This window comes from Haliotis asinina, chromosome 11 (genome assembly GCF_037392515.1).
Source record: "Haliotis asinina isolate JCU_RB_2024 chromosome 11, JCU_Hal_asi_v2, whole genome shotgun sequence".
NCBI lineage: Eukaryota > Metazoa > Mollusca > Gastropoda > Lepetellida > Haliotidae > Haliotis > Haliotis asinina.
Genome location: NC_090290.1, coordinates 49,483,128 through 49,504,144, shown reverse-complemented (window position 1 = coordinate 49,504,144; position 21,017 = coordinate 49,483,128). Strand labels below are relative to the sequence as shown.

At 39.8% G+C, this 21,017-nt stretch overlaps 1 protein-coding gene across 1 annotated transcript in view; it reads right to left on the bottom strand.

The window, feature by feature from the left end:
* Window positions 1-297: 297 nt before the first annotated feature.
* LOC137256565 (PAN2-PAN3 deadenylation complex catalytic subunit PAN2-like) overlaps window positions 298-21,017 on the bottom strand; it is a 42,163-nt gene continuing 21,443 nt past the window's right edge. Inside the window, exons 16-28 of the mRNA XM_067794427.1 lie at window positions 16,941-17,080; window positions 13,673-13,779; window positions 13,136-13,234; window positions 12,420-12,550; window positions 11,451-11,577; window positions 10,577-10,774; window positions 9,223-9,313; window positions 8,052-8,206; window positions 7,121-7,206; window positions 6,357-6,414; window positions 4,948-5,127; window positions 4,423-4,516; window positions 298-3,816 (exon numbers count right to left, since the gene is read on the bottom strand). Coding sequence (XP_067650528.1) covers window positions 3,611-3,816; window positions 4,423-4,516; window positions 4,948-5,127; window positions 6,357-6,414; window positions 7,121-7,206; window positions 8,052-8,206; window positions 9,223-9,313; window positions 10,577-10,774; window positions 11,451-11,577; window positions 12,420-12,550; window positions 13,136-13,234; window positions 13,673-13,779; window positions 16,941-17,080 — 1,672 coding nt within the window. The 3' untranslated portion in view covers window positions 298-3,610. The remainder of the gene's footprint in view (window positions 3,817-4,422; window positions 4,517-4,947; window positions 5,128-6,356; window positions 6,415-7,120; window positions 7,207-8,051; window positions 8,207-9,222; window positions 9,314-10,576; window positions 10,775-11,450; window positions 11,578-12,419; window positions 12,551-13,135; window positions 13,235-13,672; window positions 13,780-16,940; window positions 17,081-21,017) is intronic.

Here is a 21,017-nt window from a genome sequence, read left to right as displayed (position 1 = left end):
TTGAAAAATGTTTCTGTGACAATTTCATTTATGTTAAGACATGACAGACAAGTGACATCACATCCAACATTATGATGCTCATCTAGGACATCTTGGCAACTTCTTCTGTTTTTTGGAAAGAGTGTTTTGGGACATGCATGGACAAATCAATTCGACAATGAGTGAGCTTATGCGGCCAGAAATGGGCTTCACACACTGTACCGAGTTTGGGAATCAAACTCAGGTCTTCTGCATAATAGACGAACCTCAACCACTAGGCTACCGTGCAATCTGACAATGAATATTCCAACAAGGTGGTCATTTTGTTATTTCTTTATTTCTCCATTACAATACTGGCAGTGTTGTAAACAAGATCATGATGACGAACAACATACAAAAATATTTTGATCTTGACACAAATGAACAGGTGGGGCGGTCAAGCTAGCCACATGACTGGACGTTCAAATTCACACTTACTCAAGTTAATATTCTTAATCATGGACTGACAAACACAAATACTCAAGAAAATACAGTATTGTAGTTCTCAGTTAGTCATATAGTGTCTGCCTTTAAGGACCATTCATAAATTATAATGGTTCGGGGGTGATGATGAGTTTAAGTGGGGTCACCCATTTGTTCTGAGGAGAAAGGTAGGGTGGGTGGGTGTCAACAGTTTAGTACAAATGAACAAGGGGTGTGGTGGGAGGTGTGTGAGTATGTTTCAGCATTTTTTAGAACTGATGACTAAAAACATTTGGAAATTGTGTATATGCAGGTGTGGGGATGGGCTAGTCATTTACTGTGTACATGCTTCATCATAAAATTCATCATCATCCCCTGTAGCCACAAACTATGAACAGTCCCTTAGCTGACTTAAAGTCACCCTGTTTGTTTTTGTAGTAAGGAATCACCAACACACAGGGCTGCAGGTAACCAGAAATGGAATGACCTTACTCAGTATACACCCCATAAAGACCTGAGTCATCCTGAAACACTATTACAAAGAATAAAGTAGAGCCTACCAAAGATTTTACACTACACTGTTGCCTTGACCTGAAGGCATAGACTCCCTATATTCTCAGGGCTTAATTATCATGTCACTGTTTGTTTTCCTCAGCATGGAAAACAGACCAATCTTATAAATTAAAAAGATGGTAAAAAACTGTCAGAGGACTTTTCTGGAAATAGAATGTTGTGCCGTGTTGTGGTACAATGAGTGAATGAGTTTGGTTTGATAAGTGAAATATATCATGTCATGTCCAGCTGATGTCAGGTAAAGGCTGAAGTTATGCAGGTCTCTAACTTATGACTATGATGGTCAGAATCTAGGGATGTCACGATATATTATTTTCAAGAATTGACACATATCCATGTCATGATACAATACTGATCACAATACCTTTTTTCACGCCATTATTCTTTGTATTTAGTTACATTTTGATTATAAATATTTCATGCTTTAATATTGTCCATGAAAAGATCAACATTTTTTTAGTCTCAATGATCAAAACGTTCTGATTTCCCATCTATGTGCATGAAATACATTGATTTAATACTCTCATAACATTTAAAAAACATGACACATTTGCAAGATTTAAATACATAAACATATATAAATGTATCAATACTTACAAAACTAAATATCAATATGGTTTTCAATGTATCAATATTTGTATCATCTTCGAAAGAGCACTGATGTATCAATGTATTGATGTATCATGGCATCCCTATCAGAAACCAGAAACATTCAGGGCCAACTGGAACTCAATGTCGCTCTTCTAGGGTTCTGACCCTCCAAAGCGACACAACTCTTGCTTCCCTGGGAAAACCACAATCCGTTCCCCAGGGACCAAGCTCCAGAAATAAACCTGCATTCTGATATTCCACTCTGACAATATTGACAATGCTGATATGTGAACAAGAGACCCTTGTTTAACAAGTAACCACAATGATAACGACAGGATTCATGGCAGAATCAACAACTGATCAATGAACAAGTGACTGCTGTTTTATGGCACTGATATGGCAATGTAATGGCAGGTGAACTGGTTTCACACAACGTAGTGGGACATGAAGCTTAGTTATCTCATAAAGCTGAATACCTAACCACCAGTCTACATTAAAGCCCCTCAATGGATTATGAAATTAAAATTGATGCAGTTTCAAAGATGTAGAAGAAATTCACTGCTATATTCTCAATATATCATTCATAGTCACATGTTTGGTTAGTACTCCATTCTATCATTCCTGATGATAACATTGAAAATATCCTTGCAGTCTAACTGTCTCCTGATCTGATGGAACACAAACAATGCTCAGAATAACAATAAGGTCATGATTCACAGTTGCCTGTGTGATACTCAACAAAGTATAGATGAGAATATTGATGGCCACACTTCTCCATCCTATTAGGTTGTGCGTGGATGGGTGGGTGGATAGGTGGTGTGTGTATGGGGGTAGGGTTGGGGATAGATAGGTAGTTAGTGTGTATGGATGGGTGGATGGGTGATAAGTGGATGGGTGATAAGTGTATTGATGAGCATATGATTGGATGGGTAGGTAGATGGGTTGATGATTGTACAGATGGGTATCAGAGTGATAGAGAGAAAACAGAGTTTAACCCTGTTTACGACAAACCAGTTGGTGACATCAAGAACTGGCTACATCCTTTCACCATTTTAAATGCTGGGAAATGAACACATGACACACTTAAAAATTAACAACTGTATTGGCCCCTCCCCCATGATGGACAGTGATTGTATGAATAGAATTTCAACATTGTGTTACTTGTCAGAGGTATGGTAGGACTAGGTCCCTTCAAACATTGACCTATGTTCTTGCCACACATCAGTGATGCCTAATGTGTTTCACTACATGCATGTGATGACCATCCATTGACAATGTACCCTTATCCTTCGGTCACATCTAACCTTATACAATCCTCAAACTGTACACACCACCTATCCATCTGTTAACAACATACCCTTATCACTCAGCCAGATGTTTTCTCATACAGTCCTGTGATGACCACTGGTTAAAAACATACCCTTATCACTCAGCAAGATGTTTTCTCATACAGTCCTGTGATGACCACTGGTTAAAAACATACCCTCATCTCTGCAACATGCAACACAAGCATTCACCCATCATAACTTCCCCTAGTTCACCAATGGAAAATCCTTATTTCTGTACATCACCTGCCAGACACCTTGGCTCAGATGCCTCAAACTAGAGACGCACTCAGTGGGATGCAACCAACTCTAGGAGTCTCCTTTAAAACTTGACCTCCACCTATTCAATAAACTGTTCATCATATCTCTCAACATCAGTATGTTCAACAAGTAAGGCAAAAGCTGTGAGCTGACTGTTCCAACCCAAACCTGCCTGACCAATATGTACAGCAAATATGTTCTACCAACGAACTTGTGGGAAGTCATCCAGCTGATTGGTCACAAATTAGAGGACTTCTAATTGTTCTTGGAAAGGCCAAATAATCACAGGAAGCAGACCAGGCGACAAGATGATCACTTCCGCGTAACTACATCCTGACAACAGGAAGTCAACAAGGCAACAAGATGCTCACTTAAACATAACTGACCATCTCATCACTGACCAGAGGAAAGTTTGAGCTTTACAGGAAAGCCACCTGTTCATCATAGTTTTCATCGACATCTGGTATTTTCCACTGACACTTGCGTCCGAACTCGTACATCTCCTTGATGGTGGCCTGTACCTTCTCATCCCCCTCTTCCTGCAGCTCCTTGTACTTCTGATACAGCTTCAGGGCGGTGATGGCGTCCTCCACAGAGTCGTGAGTGAACGACTGGATGTTAATCTCTGGCAATCACACAGGAACAAACATAATCAATCAAGTCTCCATTTCAACATCAGAGTTGGTTCATGAGTTGGGTTTATGTCACTTTCAGCAATATTCTAGCAATGTCATGGAGGAGGACACCAGAAATGGGCCTCACACAATGAACCCATGTAGGTAATCAAACCCAAGACAAGTGAACACTTCAATCAATAGGCTTCCCCACTGCCCCTTAACATCAGCTATATATAGCAAACCAAACAAAATGCACAAATTGACACTGTCAAATATTCTGGTAGGATCTTGATGCAATGGGAACACACCAGAAGAAAGAGGTAAAAATAGATCCACAACTCTTAATGTTTTACAACAGGGCTACTTCCAGTCTCTTCACAGACGTACATCTGCATCCACATACACAAAGTGTCAAAACCTGCTTTAAGTCTATGTTATTTATGGGATGTATGATCATCATAGAAGACAAGCACTTCTTATAAAGAAAATGACGCAATACCTTACTGTCTCGGAATAGGCCCAGAAATTAGGTTGCTAACACATTACAAACCCTTCAAATGTTTGTATGTCTACTACCAAACTACCAAAGGGACATATTGTGAGATGTTACTTACTGAGGTAGTACCAGGCTAGGAACTTAAGTGAGATCATCCTTTGTCTTGGGAGGTGAAATAGCTCCACTGTATCGATCACCTGGTCCTTCCGAACCTGTAACATCAAAGGTACAGAGTCAGTGATGTCATCCTGAGTCAGTTACAGTATCAAGCAAGGGCACTGTTTGTAACTACTACCTAAAACACACAAAGACTTTTCAGAGTGAGCTACATAATTCTTCCTCAATGACATAAAAGAAAGTCAATTTTTGTTACATCACATAACAAAAAACATCCTCATCCTCTACCATTTTATATGGAAATAATCAAGTCTGGACTAGACAATCCATTGATCAACAGTATGAGCAACAATCTATGCAAACCACTGCATGCCAATATTACCATTTGTAAACTAAAGGGCGGATACAGTTTTTTGAGAAAGGGATGCACAGTTATTTTGACCTTTTTTCATGATATGTTCATTGGTCAAATAATAAATGTTCAGAACAACAGAGGTCTGTGCGTGCATGTGTGCATGGAACTGACCAGTATATTGATGACCCTGAAGTCCTTCTTGAGCCCGTGTCCCACAAACACAACACCAGCATCAATGAGATAGCGGAGCTTCTGGTAGGTGGACTTGAGGGTAGTGAGATGCTTGGTGGAGACAGCAGCGTCCAGGTCTCCAGGCTTGATACCAGAATATTGGGTCAGGTAGTCCACCACCTGAAAAAGGAGACCAGCTCATGATCATTGTGTGGAAAACAGTAGATACAATTCAGACAGGGATAGATGCAGTGATTCACAAATGGTTGAATAAACTTGGTCCATGTACAGAAGAAGAACGAGAAGAAGGGGAGGAGGAGAAGAAGAAAAAAGAAAAAGGACAGGGAGGAAGAAGAGGCAGTAAAGAAGAAAACGAAAAAGGAGAAGAAGAAGAAGAAGTAAAAGAAGGAGGAGGAGAAGAAGAAGAAAACAAAGAAGAAGAGGCAGATAACACTATTGCGCCACATGCTCATAAGCAGTACATGATGACAACATTAAAACGTTTACCTACCATCTGGTCATTTAGCCATAGAGACACATACCACAGGAAAAGATTATGATAGATAATAATGTATATTGCACTTACATCACACATCCACACATACATACATACAGTCATGCATGCCTAAAACTCACCCACTTACTCACCCATCTATCTTCAGACCCACCCTACACAGACAACCACCCACCGAAACCTACATCTACCCACACCCAACACACCCCTGTACTAAGAGATATATAGTTGTGCATGCGTTTGACAAGAGCAACAAGAGGGTTAACCATTGCTGTGAGTTGCAGCATACACATAGCTAGGTAATAGCTAGAGATTGAGTCTAAAAATCTTTAGATGACATGATACACAATACTGGAGACAGACAGAACCATTTGTCCCAGTACTACATTCCCAGTAGAGCTGGCTATCAGTTTAGATCAGAAGGAACAATATTTATTAATTAAGTACCTCTCATTTATCAAATAAACTGAAATGCTTTGAGCAATAGTGCAAATAAAAGCATAACTTACATCACTGCTGAGTGGTGATATATACTAAACAGCAAAAGAAACACTACTCTGGCTTTTTGTCAAGTTTTTAAATAGAAGACATAAACATGAACGATTACTTTTATGAGATTTCATTTTTTACGAAACTTGAGTTTCTTTGTTGTTCAGTATATTTACCCACAGATTACTTCATGGACTTTTTTTACGTAACAAAGGCAGTTACATTCTGACTTTGACAACTGACAATAGCAAATCTGTTAGGTATAATAAAGCTTTACTGCCTCACAATAGTTTAAAGTATGACATTATTGATGGCACAACTACATATCAACAATTGCTAACAAATCTTTCACCAGCCCCATTTGGTGTGGACAGTTTAATGTCTCTATAGCTCACATGCATCTCACCTGCTCTGGGTTGGCGATGTAGTCATCGATGAATGGCTCCCCAAATTGTGGTCCTTGTCTGTGAAACAGGAGCATTGGGAACCAGATAACAATACTATGACAACAGTGATTACACTCTCCAGTCCACACAATTACAGTCTCTGACAGAACTGTGCAAATAATGACAAATGTTGAGAAGCTGCACTGGTCAGCCTAAATCAGTCTTAATTCAAGGCATTTGGGTTCACTTGTCATACTGAAGACCTGTGCCCAATTCCCCACGTCGGCACAACCTGTGAAGCCCAATTCTGGTATCTGAGCATTGATAATGATGGAATATTGCTAAAAGTGGCCTAAAACCATGCTTTCTCACGCGACCAATCCAATTCAATAACTAGTGAGTATGTAAGTATGGCTTCCACCACTTACCAGCGGCTCCTTTCACGAAGTATCCTTGACTAAGGTTAACCTTAACCCATATTCTTTAACACTACACTAAAGTTACATTAATGACATACAATCATCTTAGTGCTTCGTGAAAGGCGGCCCAGGGCCCTTATTCTCGAAACATCCCTAAACCCTAAGAATTCTTAACTTGATCGTAGCCAGTGTGTTAAGAATGGGCCTAAGAAGTTAGCTGAACTATGAACGTTTCGAGAATAGCTAGCCAGATCTCCAGCAGAATCAAAGGACATGATATTGATGAGGAAATTCCACTCTGGCATTTAGTAGGACAAGCCAATACTTCAAGTCGGCAAACACTTTGAGAAAAGTGTGACACCTACCCCCTTATACATGTGATCCTGGCCACAGCCATGTGGGACGGTTTGATGGTGGAGCGGGTGCCGTCACTCCGCAGCTCAGATTCTTCCTACGGAACAAACAATTATCTGACTATACTCATCAATGTGAACAAATGAATGTTGTTTCATGTCACAGGCAATATTTTTCCGGCTATGTAAACTTAAAGTTTGAAACCTTAACCACTAGTCCTGAAAACTTAGGACATTCAGCATAGCTTATAATAGTCCATAACACCACAAAATAACAGAACAGAATATGACACCAAGGGCCATTTTTGTCTAGTAGACAACATGTTTTGGAGCACAGACTGCAGATGTGAGTAACTACTTGGGTCAACAGGGCAAGCCAGAATCAGTTAATAACAACTGCAATCAGCAATATTCCAATTATACCGGTTTATAAATAATTGGATGTTGATCAGTGAGTGAGTGAGTGAGTGAGTGAGTGAGTTTAGTTTTACGTCGCACTTAGCAATATTCCAGCTATATGGCGACGGTCTGTAAATAATCAAGTCTGGACCAGACAATCCAGTGGTCAACAACATGAGCATCGATCTGCGCAATTGGGAACCGATGACATGTGTCAACCAAGTCAGCTAGTCTGACCACCCGATCCCGTTAGTCGCCTCTTACGACAAGCATAGTCACCTTTTATGGCAAGCATGGGTTGCTGAAGGCCTATTCTACCCCGGGACCTTCACGGGTCGGATGTTGATCAGAGAATCCAGTGATAGACATTTTGTGCATTAATCTGAGCAATCAACACGAGTCTAACACGAGCCACAAAATCTATTCAGAAGTCTCTTACAACAAGAATTGGCTGCTGGTATATGTATATTCTATTCCAGCTTACCTACAGGTTCAAAATCAATGATAGAGGGTCTGGCATTGTAATAATATATAATTATCTCACCTCCTTGAGTGAAACAAACTCAGCATCAAGACCAACAATATCCTTGGCCTTTGGCAGATCTTCTGTCAGCAGAGGTGTGAATGTCATCTTCCGCCTCTTTGGATTCATCAATGACAGGTCGTTGAAGATACAATCTGATCCAACCTGACTTGTTACTGAAATATCAGCACAACAGATATGACTGAAGTGATTTCGGTAGGTCCACGACATATATTTTCTTGTGCACATTTGCACAACAAATCAAAAATACTGGTTCAGGATAAAAGGCAGTTGAGAAGAAATATGAGTCAGTGAACATGTCTCAATGAGTTGCATTTTGACAAGTTTTGTGTGTAAATATGACAGTGATGTGCAAAATTCAGCAATACTATGGCCATGTCTTTGCCCTGTAAGGAAATCACACACAAATATGCATGCAGGTACAGAAAGCTGTGGGGCAGCCTAGTGGTTAAAGCGTTCGCTCGTCACGTTGAAGACCTAGGTTCGATTCCCCACATGGGCACAATGTGTGAGGCCCATTTTGTGGTGTCCCCCGCCATGATATTGCTGGAATATTGCTAAAAAGCGGCATAAAACTAAACTCTCTCTCTCTCTCTCTCTCTCACACACACACACACACACACACACACACACACACACACACACACACACACACACACACACACACACACACACACACACACACACACACACACACACACACACACACACACACACACACACACACACACACACACACAGACACACACACACAGACACACACACACACAGACACACACACACACACACACACACACACACACACACACAGACACACACACAGACACACACACACAAAGCTGTGCCTAAGATACCAAATGATACACTAACAAAGTACATCATGACAAATGGCAAAACTTTACAGATGATCAAAAAATACTCATCTGGTAATGCTGTACATAAAGTGTGACTGTCCTTTAGAAAGAAATCAATCTATAAGCATCATTAAGTCTTAAATTGCCCACTGAATCTTCCTCATAACACCAACAGATAAGGCCTCTTAATCGTGGTCAGTACTTGTGTACAGAATGTGTGAATGCAACTTGCAAGCATTTAAGAATTTAATTTAAGCATTTTTTAATATTACTGAAATGTTTGAGAGTGAAGTTGGTATAAACAATGGGTTCCTCACCTGTGAGATCATGGTACCTCGTGAGATTTCTCTTGACAAAGTAGATAGCACAAGGAACCTTCCAGTCAAGGTTGAAATGAATCGCCTCATACTGACAATATCAATATTGTGAACATAAGCATCAAGTACATGTAATTGTTCAATCGATCGATGTCCTTTGAGCCTGTCAATTATCACACACAGCAGAATAATCGATATCCAAGAAAAATGAAACATCAAATTAATGTTTGGAAAGAATGTCTCTTACGGGTATATGTATTAAATCAAGACATGTACAACTGATTCATAAAACTGCAGTGTAAACAACAAATGTACGTATGTGAACAGGAAGTATTCTTGATTGTGGTCTTAATCGCTGCCTGTTTTATTTGCACAGTGTAACAGTTGTGTGCCATATTTGCTCACATGAGTCATAGGTGGGCACAATGTAACAGTTGTGTCCCGTTTTTGCCTGCATGAGTCATAGGTGGGCACAATGTAACAGTTGTGTTCCATTATTGCTCACATGAGTCATAGGTGGGCACAATGTAACAGTTGTGTCCCGTTATTGCTCCAATGAGTCTTGTGGTGGGCACAATGTAACAGTTGTGTCCAATTATTGCTCACGAGTCATAGGTGGGCACAATGTAACAGTTGCGTTCCGTTATTGCTCACATGAGTCATAGGTGGGCACAATGTAACAGTTGTGTCCCGTTATTGCTCCTATGAGTCTTGTGGTGTGAGTTTATCATTCCATCAATTATTCATCAATCACTCAATTCGGACTATTGATCTGTAGGTTGTGAGTGATAAACTGCACTTGTCAGACACATGGGGCAGTGGAATAGCCTGGTGACTTAAGCATTCAATTGGTTTCGATTCCCAACATGGTTACAATGTGTGAAGCCAATTTCTGGTGTCACAAACAGTGATATTGCTGGAAAGCGGTGTAAAACTAAAGTCAGTCACTCACATGCAAATCATACTTGTTACAGCTTCAGTAACTGATGCTGTGAGCAATACACAGCTGGTGCTATCTGCCATGCAGATTACACCATGATTTGCCTTCAATATCATTTACCATTTTTATTAAAATATTAACATAATCTTTCAACTAATGACATGCTTTCATAAATAGGGTCGATGGAGTGGCCAAGTGGTTAAAGCGTTTGTTCATCATGCCGAAGACCCTGATTTGATTCCCCAAAATAAGTACAATGTGAGAAGCCTATTTCTGGTGCCCTCTGCCATGATATTGCCGAAATACTGCTAAAAGCAGAGTTAAAGTAAACTCACTCACTTTTAAGAACACGAAGGCAAGACGGCTGCGGAACTTTTCCAAACTTGCATTCCCACACCTCAACTCAACACTTACCTTCTCAATAGGTGTGATGGAGAAGTCATTGAAGAGATACCACTGTGTGCAGGTGACCTTCTCCTTTCGCTGGTGAAACTCCTCGCCCACCAGGATGTGGCTGACCAGGTTGCCGCCAGTCTTGTCGTGGACATGTGTCACAGTGGCGTAGAGCTCGTAATGCTTCACCTTTTCATCCTCGATCTTTGGCAGTGGTTCCTGCAAAAATAAAACACATGGCTAAAAATATGCCTCTATTCTGTGACTGTGAGTATGGATTCATGCTGCTTTTAGCAATATTCCAGCAATAGCATGGTGGGGGATGGGGACACCTGAATTAGGCTTCGCACATTGTACGCATGTGGGGAACTGAACCCGGGTTTTCGGCGTGATGAGTCCCTGCTTAACCACTGTGCTACCCACTGTTCCCTGTCTCCATTCACCAAGTTGTGACTGTGTACCCAGTACAAAGAGGTGTGAATGCTTACTTTTTAATGTTTCACAGGCAGGATGGGTTGAATACACCACAGGGAGTTGTGATAGCCATTATCTTGACTATTATTCACATCCCGATTTCTCTAACCTCTTCTAACACCTCTGTGTGTAATTGCTCTGTCACCACTAGGTCCCATACTGAGCTGCAGTGAGCAGAGACAGTGATTATGTTGCTATTACAGTGGACATATTCAAAACCAACAGCCCTCTAATCCCGCATACACTCAATATCGGCGCTTGAATTTGGTCTCAGTAGAAGCTATTTATCACAGTGGATTCAGACGTATTTTACAGCACACGGAAGATCATGAAGGGAAAAGTTCTCTAAACCCATATTTTGTGATGGTCCTAAAAGACATAGGTTTTGAGGGCTTCCAATTGACACCCTGCATACACTAACCTCATCTGAAACCTCTGTGATCCTGACCGTTCCATCATCATTCAGGCCCATCCTGAGCCCCAGGGGGAGCCACTTGGGGGACGTCTCCTCGTCCTCCACTTGCTCCAGTAACTCATCTAGGATGCTACTGCAAAGGGAGGCGGGGAAGATGAGACACTGTTACTCACAGCGATGTGGTTTTAAATACAGAACCACATTGTAACCTTTCAGCCAATTTAGATATTAACTAAAATATAATCACAAATATGGTTTTCCCAAAATTTTAAAATTGGCCTCAAGACGTGAAAAGACAAAGCACTTAATACCTCCTATTCTGCTGTGCATTGACGCTACAACTAGGTTCGATTCATCTAAAATTTGACAGAGTAGTTACAATTTTTTACAACCATTATCACTATTTCAATTAGATAATTGAAGATCCATTTTATTTCAGTTCCACATTGCCGCTATAAGTAGGGATGCGTTGATTTGGTTTCGAAAAATCAAATCGGCCACCTTAATTTTAATTTTCGATGCCCATTACAACTATATTGATTTGATATTTAAAAATCTATATTAATTATTTCCACACAGCAAGAACATCATTTTGACTCCAACTAAAGCAGTTTTGAACACTAAAATTTGGGGAAACGTAACGGGTTGATACTGGGATAATTATCCATGGAGAATAAATGTTAGTAAGCATTACCAAGATGACGATGGATTTCACACTACATCATTTACATTCCTGATTTCCTAATTAAAGCTTGGAAAAAGGTTTTGAGTGTGATATGTTTTGTCTATTAACTCTTAGAGTGAAAGGAAATCTATGTTTTAATTGTGCATAGAATCAAATCGAAAATGAGTCCAATATCAATCAATCTTCAAAAGGAATTGAGGTCTGGATGAAACAAAACTCTGCACATGTTTTGTATCAATCAATCTCTAAGTATGTTAAACCATAGCCTGGAAACATAATGATTCTCTTACTCATGCTCTGGGTCATGCTTGAACTTGCAGTCCTTGCGTTTACAGGCACTGCCATAGCGACAGTTCTTGGCCATTCGTCGAGACGACGTGGCGGGATGAACCTGGTTTTCTTCATCTTCTGCTCGCACAATCTGGAAAGAATGAATGAGTCAACAAAAATTGGTGAAAATGCCTTTATGAAATTGGTTTGTAAAGCATTACTGATATGACATCAGTAGCAATTCTTCCACTGAAGCACAGCTGAATGTTTAACATGTAAGACACTGCTCATTACACTATGCAAAACCGGGCAGAGGTGGAAATAACCTATTGCACGACATCCCAGTTCAGTGTTGCTGTTTCTTTGTCATCCAAGCAAATTTGTACTACAGTCAACTTGACATTCAAAAGTTAATTATGTTGCTTACTTTAAAAATCAACAAGAAACTCGTGGAAAATTTATCAGGACAAGTGATTTTACACATGCCACTGAAACAGAGTACACTAGCCATTTTCCACCTCTGAAGGGTGACTTGTGATAAAGAAAAGAAAAGAATAGAATAGAATAGCATGGCATGGCATGGCATGGCATGGCATGGCATGGCATGGCATGGAAACAACAGAAATAGAGCTCCATTTCTATGATGAAACTGAAGACTGAAGTGCCACAAGGCTGGACTGGCTTTAAGTCTTGGACAAGCACAAGAATGGGGGTCAGTTTGCAGGTAACATCTCACCTCATGCTGGATCCTCCAAAAGTTGAGGTCCCTCTCATTCTCTAGCTGGCAGTTGAGGGCCAAGACATCAGGTAGGTTCTTGAGTGCTCGACGCTGGGTCTGGGGTAAGATAGCTAACATTAACATGACTGACTGATATGCCCAGTACGAGCGAGTGAGTGAGTGAGTGAGTTACTTTTAGCAATATTCCAGCTACAAAATAACAGAGGACACCAGAAATAGGCTTCACATGAGGTACCCATGTGGGGAATAGAACCTGGGTATTTGGTAAGACAAGCCAATGGTCTAACCATTAGGCTACCCTTTTCTGCCCCATGCATCTAGACATAGTGAAAGGTGGTGTGGCAGCCTAGTGGTTAAAGCATGCACTTTTCATGCTGAAGACCAAGTTCGATTTCCCACATGGGTACAATGTGTAAAGAGCATTTCTGGCATCCATACCATAATACTGTGTCAAAAAACTACACTCAATCACTAGTCACTATGACTTAGACTTGCATGACACTGTGATGTGTTGTATCCAATTGTTGTACGTACATGTTGCTGGTAACGCCCACATTCATTACACCAGGCCTGCATTGTGCCTTCTCCCATCAGGCTGTGCTGTATTACTTCGGAAAACTTGTACTTCCTGGGACCTTGACCTAGGGTATAACATTATTGCAACTTGTAACATATTGCCTTCTTTGGTTTCTATTTAAGAGGGGTGACACTCTGGATGTGAAAGGTTTACATGATACCAAAATATGTACCTAGTTCACACAAGCACAGAATTAAACAAGAGTCATCAGAAGATGACATATCCCCCCCACATGTTTGAGAGGACAGATAATCTGAGAGTTACTCATTGTTTTTTCACACTAAGTTTGAATTGTTTCCATGGAATTCATGAAAATTATAAATGCCATATATCTGTAACCAGCAAAGTCACAATTTCAAGATCTGTTTCATATATCTGTCAAGATCTGTTGAAAGATATAAAATGGTTTCCGAGTTGTGCTCTGGAAACAAAGCCCACCCCTCCATTTTGAGACTAAGTCTGAAACGTTTCCATGGAAACCAAGAAAATAATAAATCACAAAAAACTTTAAAAACCAAAAGGCACCACTTTGGGGTCTGCAACACATATCTAGAAGGTTTAAGAAGTTTTTGAGTTCTGCTCTGGAAATGAAACATACCTCTCACTTTTCAGACTAGGTCCAAAATGTTTCCATGTAAACTGAGAAAATAATAAATCACAAGATCCTGTACATAGCAAAAGGTTCTGATTGATATATCTACCAAGTTTTGCAGAAAAACATTAGATGGGTTTTGAGTTCTGCTCTGGAAATGAAGCCCATCCCTCCATTTTGAGACTATGTCCGAAACGTTTCCATGGAAACTGAGAAAATAATAAATCACAAAAACCTGTAAATAGCAAAAGGCACCACTTTAGGGTCTGCAACACACATCTGCCAAGTTTTACGGACAGATATTAAGAAGATTTTGAGTTCTGCTCTGGAAACGAAACACACCTCTCACTTTTCAGACTAGGTCCAAAATGTTTCCATGTAAACCGAGAAAATAATAAATCACAAAAACCTGTTAATAGCGAAAGGCACCACTATAGGTTCTGATTGATATATCTACCAAGTTTCGCAGAAAAATATTGATCGGTTTTTGAGTTCTGCTCCGGAAGCGAAGCCCATCCCTCCATTTTGAGACTATGTCCGAAACGTTTCCATGGAAACCGAGAAAATAATAAATCACAAAAACCTGTACATAGCAAAAGGCACCACTTCAGCTTCTGATTGATATATCTACCAAGTTTTGTTATTTTCGTGTGGCCTGATGGCCCATGGCTAGCAAGAATCCTATCAGGTCAGTAACACTCAGTCACTGGCCCATCTGGCTAGTGAATTTTCATGGTGTTATTTTGTTAATATATCCCGTCTAACCTAAGTTACAAAAAACATTTAACTCATACAAGATTATGGCTTGATAAAAATGCTTATCATACCAGCAGCTTAATGATGAGACCTGTGTCATGCCAACAGTATATTATTCTGATCTATTTTTGTGATCTTTTGATTAGGTTCTACATTTAAATCTTTGGCTGGTGAATTTTTTTGTGGGCTTATAACATTCAGGCATAGCTGGACCAATTGGCTAGCATTTGGAAACTATTTCGCACAATGAGAGGAAAGTTCAAAGTAATGAGCCTTAAGCAGCCTTCACACAGCAAGGCAAACTGAAGTTTGACAACAAATGTTGGAATTTCAAATGTTGTCAAAGACACAGTTTCATATGTCTATCACACAGTGTCACCATAACCATATCCTACACAATAACAAAAGACTTCAAATTTACTTCTCCAGATGTTGGTATGATGAAGAGGAGCGTGAGTCCATATTTTCTACCCGGGTACCCCACCCCTATTACCTTACCCTACCCAGATACCCGTTATGTTAATTCCTGACATCTAATCTGTAAGAAACGGCAATATGCCCTTCAACATCTTAACCATGTATTATATTAAAAAAAAAAGACACTGCGCATTATGTCTACATATCCCAAGACAATACCTTTTAACCATGAAAGAATAACATATTAAGATGATCAAATTGCTAAATCTATTAGCCACTTGATCATACCGTGTCCATTTTGAGACTATGTCCGAAACGTTTCCATGGAAACTGAGAAAATAATAAATCACAAAAACCTGTAAATAGCAAAAGGCACCACTTTAGGGTCTGCAACACACATCTGCCAAGTTTTACGGACAGATATTAAGAAGATTTTGAGTTCTGCTCTGGAAGCGAAACACACCTCTCACTTTTCAGACTATGTCCAAAATGTTTCCATGTAAACCGAGAAAATAATAAATCACAAAAACCTGTTAATAGCAAAAGGCACCACTATAGGTTCTGATTGATATATCTACCAAGTTTCGCAGAAAAATATTGATCGGTTTTTGAGTTCTGCTCCGGAAGCGAAGCCCATCCCTCCATTTTGAGACTATGTCCGAAACGTTTCCATGGAAACCGAGAAAATAATAAATCACAAAAACCTGTAAATAGCAAAAGGCACCACTTCAGCTTCTGATTGATATATCTACCAAGTTTTGCAGAAAAATATTGAACGGCTTTTGAGTTCTGCTCCGGAAACGAAACACACCTCTCACTTTTCAGACTAGGTCTGAAACGTTTCCATGGAAACCGAGAAAATAATAAATCACAAAAACCTGTTAATAGCAAAAGGCACCACTTTAGGTTCTGATCACTATATCTACCAAGTTTTGCAGAAAAATATTGATCGGTTTGTGAGTTCTGCTCCAGAAATGAAGCCCACCCAACCAGAGGACTAACACCCAAATGTTCCATGGAAAAACAAAAAAAATATAAATGCCAAAAATCTGTAAATAGCAAAAGGCACAACCATAGGTTGAGATTTCTATATCTATCAAATTTGGTCTAAAAATATTGAATGGTTTCTCCGTAACAAAATGATTACAGACGGACTGATGGGGGACGAATGGACGGACGGACAGACAAGGCGTTGACTATATCCCCTCGAATTACATGCCGGGAGGATAACAATATACAGTGGAATCCCTCTAAACTGGCAATCGATGGCACTGTCAAAAATCTTGTAGTCTTTTTGCCCGGACAGGATGTTATCTGAATTTATCAGTGTGGAATCCGGTTTCAAAACTGTGTATTCCTGCCAGTTTCGATCACTATTCTGGATTCCACAGTGTGTGCTCTCACTTCTTTTTACCCACAGTAATCCCTTTTTATACTTAAAACTGACACATATTACATACCTGGTATATTACAGTCTGGATAGGAGAGGTTGATAAGGGTCAGATCATTGTCGCGGTTTGTCTCCTGACTACATCGACACTTCAAGGACAAGTTGGTCTTAATTCCAAATAGCTCTGTCACCTTGGATACTTCCTCTTTCCTGCCAACAGATAGAAGCGAGTGAGTGAAATGAGTTTAATGCGCCCTTAAACAGTATTCCAGTGATGTTACATGGTATGTTATTTTCGTGTGGCCTGATGGCCCATGGCTAGCAAGAATCCTATCAGGTCAGTAACACTCAGTCACTGGCCCATCTGGCTAGTGAATTTTCATGGAGTTATTTTGTTAATATATCCCGTCTAACCTAAGTTACAAAAAACATTTAACTCATACAAGATTATGGCTTGATAAAAATGCTTATCATACCAGCAGCTTAATGATGAGACCTGTGTCATGCCAACAGTATATTATTCTGATCTATTTTTGTGATCTTTTGATTAGGTTCTACATTTAAATCTTTGGCTGGTGAATTTTTTTGTGGGCTTGTAACATTCAGGCATAGCTGGACCAATTGGCTAGCATTTGGAAACTATTTCGCACAATGAGAGGAAAGTTCAAAGTAATGAGCCTTAAGCAGCCTTCACACAGCAAGGCAAACTGAAGTTTGACAACAAATGTTGGAATTTCAAATGTTGTCAAAGACACAGTTTCATATGTCTATCACACAGTGTCACCATAACCATATCCTACACAATAACAAAAGACTTCAAATTTACTTCTCCAGATGTTGGTATGATGAAGAGGAGCGTGAGTCCATATTTTCTACCCAGGTACCCCACCCCTATTACCTTACCCTACCCAGATACCCGTTATGTTAATTCCTGACATCTAATCTGTAAGAAACGGCAATATGCTCTTCAACATCTTAACCATGTATTATATTAAAAAAAAAGAGACTGCGCATTATGTCTAAATATCCCAAGACAATACCTTTTAACCATGAAAGAATAACATATTAAGATGATCAAATTGCTAAATCTATTAGCCACTTGATCATACTGTGTCCTGGTAGTGAGATAGGTTATTGGGTCCAACTCATTACCCACCCATCCCAGCCCTAGTGAAGAGGAACAAGTTATATGTATTGAAAAAGTCTTTACTGCACTGGATATGATGTTTCACTGATGATGCTAACACCGTTATCAAGCAAATGATTCAGACAGTGTTCGCATCTCCACTGAAACATCACATCTACTGCAATAAAGAAGTTGTTAATCCCAATAACTTGTCCCTTGACTTCAAAGTTGTCACAAATGTGCTGGACAAGTTAGATACATGGACTAAAAATAAGGAAAAATAACCAGAAAATCACAACAGATAAAAGAATACATGCAATTGATTGTGGTACGCGTCTGTTTTTAAAATCGTTACTGGAATAAAGTGCTATTATTGAAGTCAATACCGATCACCACAAAGGCGAATACGTATCCCTACAAATGAAATACAGAAGTGAATTTGACACAAAAATGATCATCATGTACTAGAAGGTGAAAACCGATGGAACATACTGAAACATAAGGAAAGAATACAAACATTCTGTATGTATGCTACAAGGAAAATACTGACTTTACTAAATAATACAAATGTTAGGCTGCATAAAAAACAATAAATGTTTCTCGGGCACATTTTTTCACAAGGGTAAAGGGTGGAAGGACTTTTATTCTAATTTTTCATCGAAAAAAAGATGACAAGGAAGGAACACGTTTATTTTTTTCTCTTAAAAAATAAAGCTTGGAAATGTTTGCATGTGTTCATGAGTTGTGGATTCAGTCACTTGTTTTTACAGACACTCATTCTTATAGTGGATAAATGGCTGATTGGGACACGGAAAAGTCAAATGTTTGTTTTTTAAAATGGCAATAAAAAATTGTAATAGTGACGCACTGATGCCCGAGAAACATTTCACTTTTTATCTAGGCTTAACTTTACCAATCGTGAAAGTGACTGAAAGATTCGTAACAATGGGTGGAAGAGACAGGCAGGAAGAATATACATGTATATTGGCAGATATTAGTACATCCTGATTTTTAATTTATGCAAACACACCAAATACAGCAATGATAGCATCAGTTTTCTCACAGTAAAATGAGAGTTCATTAAGATGACTTTATGCTTGGGACTTTACAAGTGTATGGCTGGAGGGGGATGATGATTTTGAAGGGGGAATCACTCATTTTGTTCTAAAGTAAGTGAGTGAGTTTAGTTTTACGTGGCACTCAGAAATATTCCAGTTACATGGCGGCGGTCGGTAAATAATGAGTCTGGACCAGACAATCTAGTGACTAACAACATGAGCATCGATCTGCGCAATTGGGAACCAATGACATGTGTCAACCAAGTCAGTGAGCCTGACCACCCGATCCCGTTAGTCGCCTCTTACGACAAGCATAGTCGCTTTTATGGCAAGCATGAGTTGCTGAAGGCCTATTCAATCCTGGGATCTTCATGGGTCTTGTTATAAAGGTAGGAAAGGTCTCATTGTTAGCAGTGTCCTTATTCATAATTCATTCCTTTAATTCATTCCTCAAGCATATGTTGATGGAATGTTAGAAGTGGTCCTCAGTAACCCATGCTTGTACTGTCAAACAAGGATACGTTTGACCAGTGAAGACAACACATTTATGAGAAGAAGGATCACTGAATTATCTGGTCGAAACTCGATTATTTACAGAGCACCACCATATGGAATTGCTGATAGCCCTATCAATCAATCAATAAATCATGGGGTCCAGTTCTAACCAATAATCCCCATGCAAGTAATGTGATTCTAGAAACATACAGACAAAGAACAAGTGATGCAGAATGAGACAGGTGCACATCCTAGATATGACAGTGTTAGTGAAGAATGACAATGCTAATGGCAGGATAGTAAGGAGTTGTGAAAGCATGCCAAGGGAGGCAACTCTGCAACAGCAAGCTGCTGAATCATTGACTGACACTGTTCCCATGTATCAAAGGCAGAAAAGATGAAAACAATGAGGATGTAGATGACAGCAACAACATCAGCAATGACTGACCACGCCAGACAGCAACAACATGGACGCTAAAGGTGTAAGCATTTGTGAATTACTACCCCTTTACTTGTTGGCTATGATACATCAATACTTACATCTTGTCATGTTACATTGACACCCTGAACTACTAGCAATGACACTGATATCCTGACCAATGTTACACTGACACCCTGACCAATGTTACCTATGTTACACTGACATCCTGACCAATGTTACACTGACATACTGACCCATGTTACACTGACAGCCTGACCAATGTTACCAATGCTACACTGACACACTGTTCAATATTACACTGACATGCTACCAATGTTACACTGACACTCTGACAAATGTTACACTGACATCCTGACCAATGTTACATTGACACCTGGGCCAATGTTACACTGACAAAATGACATCTTGAAGAATATTATACTGACACTTTGACCAATGTTTCACTGACAAAATAAAAGTGACACACTGCCTTGCTAATGACTGATGTTACACCAATGGGCTAGTTATGTATGTAGCCCTCACACCAAGTAAATGATGTTGCACAAACACCCTGAAATGCTAGAAATGTTACTTTGCCACCCTGACCATCTTATCTCATGATGCTATGCTTTCACCTTGACTCGCGACAGTTGTATACCTTCAGATGCTAGCTAGATATGTTAGACTAACATGCTGACCTGCTACAGTTGCTACATTAACTTGATGTCCTGCTACAGACATTACACCTTCACCTGCTACAGATGTTACAATTTCACCTGCTACAGATGTTACACCTTCACCTGCAATATATGTTACACTTTCACCCACTACTGACTTTACACTTTCCCTGCTACAGACTTTACACCTTCACCCTCTACAGACATTACACCTTCACCTGCTACAGACATTACACCTTCACCTGCTACAGATTTTACACTTTCACCTACCACAGATGTTACACCTTCATCCGCTACAGCCGCTACACCTTCACCCGCTACAAACATTACACCTTCAACTTCTACAGACATTACACCTTCAACTCCTACA